This window comes from Rhincodon typus, chromosome 3 (genome assembly GCF_021869965.1).
Source record: "Rhincodon typus isolate 14 chromosome 3, sRhiTyp1.1, whole genome shotgun sequence".
Taxonomy (NCBI): Eukaryota; Metazoa; Chordata; class Chondrichthyes; order Orectolobiformes; family Rhincodontidae; genus Rhincodon; species Rhincodon typus.
Window position 1 is genome coordinate 127117311 of NC_063334.1, and position 9516 is coordinate 127126826.

The following is a 9516-nucleotide window of genomic DNA, read 5'->3' on the forward strand; positions in this document are numbered from 1 at the left end:
AGTGTACACGGGGCTGCGGGAGGGGGATTAAGTGGGCGAGTTGGGTCAGTGATGGAGGTGAGAGTGTACACGGGGCTGTTGAGTTAGGGGGGCATTGCTTGTGACACAGTTTACATTCCTGTGTGGTGAAAGCTGTTGAATTGCACTGACCTGTTTTCCCAGCACAGTACACTGAGACCGATGACAATGATGAGAAGCAGAGTCAACAAGGACATAGTTAGCTTGATACCTGTAGCCAAAAGCCAGAACATAAGCACATATCAGAGTCATGCCATTCCAGTGTGGCTGATGGTATAATTTCATTCTTATTGCAGCCACTGCCTGTTTCATTGTCCTTGTATAGTGTGCATGTACTTACCCAGTAACAATCTCACAGCTGGGGAAGTGGGCTGAGAAATGGCAAACAGTGTTTAATACAGATAAGTGTGAGGTGTTGCATTTTGGAAAGTCACATCAAGGTAGGAGTTTCATGGTGAATGGTAGGGCTTTAAGGAGTATAGTGGAACTGAGAGACCTTGGAGTTAAGGTGCACGGTTCTCTGAAAGTGGAGTCACAGGTAGACGGCAGTGAAGAAGGCTTTTGGCACACTGGCCTTCATCAGTCAGGGCATTGTGTGTAGAAGTTGGGAAATTATGACGCAGTTGTACAGGACGTTGGTGAGGCCGCACTTGGAGTATGGTGTTCAGTTTGGGTCACCTTGCTACAGGAAGGATGTTATTAAACTGGAAAGAGTGCAGAAGAAACTTACAAGACTAAACAAACTGAGTTGTAGGGAGAGGTTGGACAAGCTCTTTTGAGCATCGGAGACTGAAGGAGGATCTTAAAGAAGTGTATAAGATCATGAGAGGCATGGATAGGGTGAATGCACTCAGTCTTTTTCCCAGGGTTGGGGAATCGAGGACTAGAGGACATCAGTTGGTAAGATGGAAAAGAATACATGGGAACCTGAGGGGCAACTTTTTTACACAGAGGGTGGTGCGCATATGGAATGAGCTGCCAGCGGAAGTGGTTGAGGTGGGTACATTAACAACATTTAAAAGGCATTTGGACAAATACATGGATAGGAAAAGTTTAGAAGGGTATGGGCCAAGTGCAGGGAAATGGGGTTAGTATGGATGGATGTTTTGGTCGGCATGGGCCAGTTTGGGCTGAAAGGCCTGTCTCCGTGCTGTAGGACTCTATGAGGTACGGTGGGTTGGGGGACGGGAGCGGTGTGGTTGGTGTGGCATTCAGTCTGTCAGATGAGAGAGGACGGTTATTGTAATCACAGAATCCCTACAGTGTAGAAACAGGCCCTTAGGCCCGACACGTCCACACTGACCCTCGGAGCATCCCACCCAGACCCATCCCTCTATAACCCACCTAATCGACACATCTCTGAACACTATGGGCAATTTAGCATGGCCAATCCACCTAGCTGCACATCTCTGGACTGTGGGAGGAAACCGGACCATCCAGAGAAAACCCACGCAGACACAGGGAGAATGTGCAAACACCACACAGACAGTCACCTGAGGGTGGAATCGAACCCAGGTCCCTGGTGCTGTGCTAACCACTGAGCCACAGTGCCACCCCCGTGTGGGGCAGTATCAGAGGGACTGACACTAACAGAGTGCATCATACAGACTGGGTTGCCTGCCCAGTCGCTGGGCTCAGAAGACCGCTTTGGGACTGAGATTACAGAGGGAGGGGAGCGATCCTGCAGACATTGTCCATGTGTGTGCCAACAACATCAGCATCTGCTAAGGGTGTTTGAGAAACTCAGGGCAAAATTAAAAAACAGACTTTTAAAGCTAATAATCTCTGGATTACTACCTGGACCATGAACACATTGTCATTGAGTCAGACAGCATAGAAACAGACCCTTTGGCCCAACTTGTCCATACCAACCAGGTTTCCCAAAGTAAACTAGTCCCATTTGCATGTGTTCAGCCCATATCCCCTTAAACCCTTCCTATCCATGTACCCATCCATATACTTTTTGAATGTTCGAATTGTACCAGCCTCCACGACTTCCCCTGGCAGCTCATTCCATACACGCACCACCCTCTGTGTGAAAAAGTTGCCCCTCAGGTCCCTTTTAAATCTTTCATCTCTCACCTTAAACCTATGCCCTCTAGTTTTGGACACCCCTGCCCTGGAAAAAGACCTTGGCTATTCACCCTATCCACGCCCCTCATGATTTTATAAACCTCTATAAGGCCACATCTCAGGCTTCTACACACAGCACATTACATCCCAATACCTATACTCAACGTTCTGACCAATGAAGGTAAGTGTACCAAATGCCTTCTTCAGAATTACAAGACAAATATCAAATTTGGCAAGAGAAGAAAACAAGGTGCTGAAGTTATCAAATTTAAGATGCATAATTAAACCTATATTGGGACAAATTAACGATTAACATCCACTAATTACACCTAGTGCCTTGAACTGACCCCACCCCACTAGACAATAACTTGATAGATACATCACCTCAATGTTTCTACCAATCCCATGTTGTTTGGTTTTAAAAAGATTTGATTGTGAATGTGCTAACTCACTGAACAGCCATAGCCCTCTCAGAGTTGAAAGCTTCAGAATTCATATCGTTAGACTTGTGATGAAAGCCATTTTCTGTGCCAGGGAAGATAGTCTTTGTGCAAAATAAAATTCAGTACATTCTGTACAAGAGGCAACATTCAATTGTTTACTGTGATTGGGGGTGGAGGGGATCATTACAAGGTTTTGAATAGGTCACACAGGAGAGTGGGGCAAGGGTTATAATGTTGCTGAGGAAAGGGACAGAGGTGGTCTTCATTTTCAGAGTGCTGATTTTTAGCTGTCCTGCAGGGAAGGTATCAAGAGCCATTGGAAGGCTGTGCACGGTTAAAGCAAACTCAGGAGGAAACTGTGTGAATGTGTGGCTCAGAGATCAGTGTGCAAGAATTGATTTGTGAATCATTGGGCACTGGCTCCAGGACTGGGGAAAGTGGAGGTTATACCAGTGGGACATTTCCTGAGCTAGGAAGAGAATCCTAGCGAAATCATATAACCAGGACATCCGAGCAGGCTTAAAACACACTAGTGGTGAAGTGGGTTCATGCAAACGGAGATTTGAAACTATGTCCCAGAACATTACCTGGGTCTCTGGATTGATAGTCTAGTGATAAACCCACTAGATCAATACCTTCCCCAGGCCACCCTTGTCCAACCTTCCTGCAGCAGGCACCTGGCCATGAATGTGATAACATTTATCCGATGTTTGTGTGTAAGGTGTCTCCTTTAAGTCAGGGCAAAGTGGAATAGTTTGCAAAGGGAATGCAACTGAGATAGGTCCATATGTGGCCAGCTTGTTGAGGAGACAAAGTTAAACTAAAACTTATTCAAAGTAAGTTGAATGAGAAAATACACATTTTGTTAAAGATTCTTACTTACTCTCATCAGGACAATTCACAAGAATACCAATTCAAGGGGAAAACCAAGGCTTTAGTGCATGACAGGAGAATGCTGATTGGGTGGACAGTGGACTCTCATTGGTATAGAGGGTGGCATGGAGAAAGCAACCATTAATGCTGATTGACAGTTAACAGCCAGGTTTTATTTACATTTTAAACCCCACAGATTGATTCTGATTGGTCAGGGCATTTCCCTGAGAAATAAAACAGTCAATGGCTATCATCAAAATTGGTAAGTTTAACACCACCCCCTGCAAATTCCCTTCCAATCCTCTCACCAACTGATGTGGAAATACATTGCCATTCCTTCAGTGTCACTGGGTCAAAATCCTAGAATTCCCTCCCTAAGGGACATTGCTGGGTACACCTATAGCACACTGCAGCTGTTCAAGAAGGCAGCTCACCCCCACCTTCTCAAGGGGCAATTAGGGATGAGTGAGAAATGCTGGCCCAGCCAACATCACCCATATCCCATGAAATAATAAAAAATTTGGAATTTAGAAAAATATGGACTTATTAATGAGTCAGGAAGATCGTGGCTCTCAAAATTGATTGAGTTGTTTTGAGGAAGTAGCAAAGATGATTGCTGAGGGCATGTTGTCTACATGGACTTTAGCAAGGCCTTTGACAAGGTCTCTCATGGCAGGTTGATACAAAAGGTGAAGTCATATGAGATCACATGAGGTGATAAGATGGACATAGAACTGACTTAGTCAGTGGAGACAGAGAGTAGAAGTGGAAGGGTACATTTCTGACTGGAGATCTGTGACCAGTGGTGTTCCACAGGGAACAGTGCTGGAACTATTGTTGTATCTAATATATATAAATGATTTGAAGGAGAATGTAGGTGGCCTGATTAGTGCGTTTGTAGATGACACAAAGACTGGGGGAGCTGCAGATAGTTAGGAAGGTTGCCAGAGGCTACAGCAGGATACAGATGGGCTGGAGACACGGGCAGAGAAATGGCAGATGGAGTTTAATCCAGACAAATGTGAGGTGATGCAGGAGGGAAGTATATAGTAAATGGCGGAACCCACAGTGGCTCAGTGGTTAGCACTGTTGCCTCACAGCACCAGGCACCCGGGTTTGATTTCACTCTCAGGCAACTGTCTGTGTGGAGTTTGCACATTCTCCCCGTGTCTGTGTGGGTTTCCTCCGGGTGCTCCAGTTTCCTCCCACAGTCCAAGGATGTGTGGGTTAGGTGGATTGGCCATGCTAAATTGCCCTTAGTGTTCAGAGATGTGTAGATTAGGTGTATTAGCCATGGGAAATGCAGCGTTACAAGGAAAGAGTAGGGGGATGAGTCTGGGTGGGATGCCCTTTGGAAGGGGCGGTGTGACCTGTTTCCACACTGTAGGGATTCTATGATTCTATGAACCCTTAGTATCATCAACATACAGAGGGATCTAGGCACACAGGTCCACAGTTCCCTGAAAGTTGCAACACAAGTGGATAAGGTGGTCATGAAGATATCTGGCACCCTGGCCTTCATCACTTGGGGCAGAGAGTATAAAAATTGGCAAGGCATGTTGCAGCTGTATAGAGCTTTGGTTTGGCCACATTTGGAATATTGCAGATAATTCTGGTCACCATACCAGAAGGATGTGGATGCTTTGGAAAGGGTACAGAAAACATTTACCAGGATGTTGCCTGGGCTGGAAGGTATTAACTATATGGAGAGATCAGAAAAAAGTTGATCTGTTTTCACTTGTATGTCAGAGGCTTAGGGGTGGCCTGATAGAAATTTACACAATTATAAGAGGCATGGATAGTCTTTTTCCCAGGGTAGAAATGTCAGGCTCTGTGGGGCACAAGTTTATGGAGATGTGAGAGCTATGTTTTTTACACAGAGGGTGGTAAGTGCCTGAAATGTGCTGCCAGAGGAGATGGTGGAGGCAGATACAATAACAACGTTTAAGAGGCATGTTGCCATATATGTGAATAGGGAATAGAGAGATACACACAGCATAGAGGCATAAGTTGTTTAGTTTCGAAAGGCAACATGTGTCGGCACAGTTTTGGTATTCCTGTGCTGCACTGTTCTTTGCTCTGAATTAATTCACGGTCATTTTTAGGCCTGCTTTTAATACCAGGCTAATGAATTTAATTTGAATGTCACTGTGAGCTGTGGTCAGATTCAAACCCTTTCCCAATAGCATGAGCCTAGCTCACTGCATGACCAGCCCAGTGACATTACTAGTGTGTTACTATTCTCTGTTCCGTGAGGGGTGACAGAAAATGCAACCCGAAGCAATCAGGTGAACTCTCACAGCCCCATCACTGTAAATCTGGACAGTCACATGCAGAAACAGAACAGCCATGGCCTGATTGAGTGACAGAAGCTGAATGCCCTACTTCTGCTCGGATTTCCTTTGGTCTTAGTTAGCGTGACGTATGTCCAAATTCACTGGATAGTGCATACAGCATACCAACAGGCCATTCAAGTCCAGTCTATGACGGCACTTCTCCTCCACACAAGCAAATAGCTCCAATAACATTCACCCTCTCTGTTCCCAAATCCCTTCAGCACCTTTTCCTCCAATCCCCTCTCCCAATGATTTGGTTTAAATTTTGAACACAGGAAGTGAATTCCACACTGTCACACCCCTCTGCAGAGGTTTCTCCTGCTCTGTTCAAAATCTCTTCAAGCTAATCTGTTACAAACCAGCCCTCATTCCAGACCTCCAGTTCCTGCAGATTCTCTGCTTTTGGGTATACCAAAACCAACCCTGCAGATACTGGAAATCTGAAACAAGTACAGAATGTGCTGGAGAAACTCAGCAGGTCTGCCTATATCTGCCGAGAGAGAAACAGAGTTAATGTTTTGAGTTGGAAGACTTGAAACATTAATTCTGTTTTTCTCTCTCCCCAGGTGCTGCCGGACCTGCTGAGTTTCTCCAGCAATTTCTGTTTTTATTTCTACCTCTCCGTATCCTGTCTCTTCAGTTTAAACATTTTAGACATTGCCATGATTAAATGACCGTCCACAGTGTGTGTCCTACATTGTGTCCCTCCGTCAGTATGTGATATCAATGTGAATGAAGTCTTTACCTGCACTCAGTCTGTATGCACTTTTTGGGGTTTGGAAACTGACAGTCTCACTCCAGTCACTCCATATTCCTTTGAAATATCCCTGATCAGGAATCGATCGAACGCGAATCATATACTCAGAGCTTGGAATCAGATTCTTCATCAACAGTCTCACAGAGGAGCCAGTTACATTTATATTCTGCTGGTGAAGATAGACGGTTGTTAGTGTGAGGTACTGACCTGACTGAGACAGGCCTGCCTGCTTTCCTAACAACTTCATCACTGAGGGATGATGGCATTGTCTACCTGAGTGACACCTCTTCATGTGGCTCCACCTGCTTGAGATTCAAGCATCAAGAACGTTTCTGTGGAAAAGTGGCACTTTGCAGCAAATCATACTTTAGCCTGGCCTGCTGCTTCTCTCTCAGGTTGATTGTTTTAACTGCTCCAGCTTGTTCCTCGTCTTTCTCCCTCCCTTGAAAGCCCAGACACCCCGTCCCCAGCCCGCACATCCAAGTACAACAGAAAGGTGCTCAATGAGATCTCTTCACTGTCTTCATTACTTTTATATCCCATCACTCCCAATAATCTCTGAGACCATTCAATCTGCTGTGACTGCTAGCCCTTTCCCAGCCGACCGGCTCAAGCTCCCTCTGATATCCCCACCCGCCCCCTCCTTTCCTTCCCAATCTCGCCCTGTGATCCATCTGTCTCTCTCTCTGTCCCCCCTTCCCTCCTTGCTCCCCCTACCCCAGCACCGTCCCTCCCCCACCCTCCTCTCTCCCTCTCCACCCCCGCCCTCTCTCTATTTCTCTCTCTTGCTCTCTCACTCTCCCCCGCCTTCCCTCCCTCCCTCCTCTCTCTCTCTTCCCCCCTCCGTCCTCCCTGTTGCTCTCTCTCCCTCTCTCTCCATCTCTCTCTTCCCCTCTCCCTGCCCTCCTTCCCTCTCTCTCTCACTCTTTCTGCCTGTCCTTTCTCTCTCTCCCTCCCCTTTCTCTTCCTCTCTCTGTCCCTCCCTCCATCTCTCTCCCCATCCTTTCTCTCTCTCCCTGCCCCTGCCCTCCCTCCTGCTCTCTCTCCCTCTCTGCCTCTCCTTCCTTTCTCTCCCTCTCCTTCCTCTCTCTCTCTCTGTCCCTCCCTCCCTCTCCTTTCTTTCTCTCCCTCTCCTTTCTCTCTGTTGCTTTATCCTGTTCATGAGGCCGACCCTGTACTCCCTTCCCCATTCCCCCTGTTCCCACCCAGTGCACCCTCCCTCCTGATCCCCACCTTCCTTCACGTTGGGGTTCCTCTTCCCCTTTAACTTGCAATCACGGTACCAGCTCGAGAGGAGCCCAGTCTCCTGGCAAACCACTGTGCCACCTCCAATCTCTTCAAATCCTCCCAGCCCTGACTATCCTGGTCTCAATCTTTCCAGTGAGGCTTCAGCCCCAGAGACACGATTAAAACTGTTTGGATCAAAGTTACAGTTCACATCCTGTGACGGTCACAATGTGAAATGTTCCAGTCTTGTCCTTTCTGACCTGTCACACAGTGACCATCCCATCCACCTCCCAGCTCGTTCACTGATACATAGCTCGATGGCATTGCTCCCAGCAGAGTGGATCCCAGCCTGGCTCACTGAAACCAAGCAAAACACCACGCCCCCCATCGATATTCCCCTGCCCGGATCTATCCTCGTCCCTCTTATTTCTCATCAACTGCCAGCATCTCACCATCGCCCAATGAGGCAGCATAAGTTTTCACAAGTACACTCCGTCTCACCACCTGCTCCCACAACTCCTCAGCTGTGGCTCCACTATCAGAACGCTTCTCACCCAGCACTGGCCGATTCAAAGATTCCTGCAATGAATTAGCAGGAATACTGTTGACAATAATTTCAGTCCCTGCTCAGAACTCCGTGACTGAGCTACCAACTGCATTGCTTTTCTTCATGAGCTATTCTGAGTCCTTTCTGGGATGTGGGTGTTGCTCGCTGGACCAATATTTATCGTCCATCTCTCATTGCTCTGGAGAAAGGGATAGTGAGCTGCCTTTGTAAACATTTTTAAATGGGAGTCTATGTGGTGTAAGTAAGAGGAAGAGCAGGGTGAGGTGAGGGCACAATGAGGAGCAGTCAGTGTCACTGAGAGGAGCAGTCTGTGGGGAGATAGAGGCTGTGACACATCTCCTTCTGGAATGTGCCTTTGCAAAGGAAGTCTGGACAAAGATGCAATGGTGACATGGAACTGGTCTGTTCCCAGGACGCACACTGAGACAAACATTAACTGCGCCTGGAGGACCATCAACTCAGTGAAAGATGCTCTTTGTTCTGCACAAGACTTATTGGTCTTCCAGAGCAAGGAGTTACCCCTGACTGAATGTTACAGACTGCCCCATTTGAAGGTCCAGGACTACATGCTGAGGGACACACTAAAGCCTGGGGCAGCTGCTGGCAAGGGGCAATGGGGAAAGACCCACTGCCTAAGGTCTGAAGGTAAACAGGAGTCTGTTCAGTTATCAGACACTCCCTGGTGCCTCAAATTCATGCAAATATGGTCTTGTATAAAGAAGGGATGCCTTGGGTTCTGTTTGTTCCCTATATGTACACACAGGACAGAATTGGACTGATCTAGTGGCGATGGACATACTTAAAGATATTTTATGAATGAAGTATATTACTGAAATTAAAATTGGTCAGCATCAGTGACAGCATCACTCTCCCATCCACGCTAGCCTCTCCCCCTGCCCCTTTCTCTCTCTACCCCAAAACCCCGTATACCCTCTCCTGATCCTTCACCGTCTCAAACCGACATACCTTCTCTCCTCTGCACCCCACCATCTCCCCCCACCCCTCACTATCTTCCCCACACCCCACACCCTCGCTCCCCTGCCTCTCACCCTCTTACCTCCCAGGTGGGCTTGGAGCTGCAGTAGGAGACCTGATGGAGGAGGTTGTTCCTCAGCAGGGTGAACCTGAGTGGGGGGATGTCCCATTGGAGCTCAATCTCCCTGGCTCGTGTCAGCACGTTCACTCCCAATCGGATCGGGCATTCCGGCTTCACTGTACGGA

The 9516-nt window shown here is 47.4% G+C and overlaps 1 protein-coding gene across 1 annotated transcript in view; it reads right to left on the reverse strand.

Annotated features, from left to right (window-relative positions):
* LOC109926598 (interleukin-7 receptor subunit alpha) overlaps nucleotides 1-9516 on the reverse strand; it is a 16693-nt gene that overhangs the window by 6276 nt on the left and 901 nt on the right. The window contains exons 2-4 of the mRNA XM_048594270.1: nucleotides 9353-9507; nucleotides 6489-6666; nucleotides 151-229 (exon numbers count right to left, since the gene is read on the reverse strand). Coding sequence (XP_048450227.1) covers nucleotides 151-229; nucleotides 6489-6666; nucleotides 9353-9507 — 412 coding nt within the window. The remainder of the gene's footprint in view (nucleotides 1-150; nucleotides 230-6488; nucleotides 6667-9352; nucleotides 9508-9516) is intronic.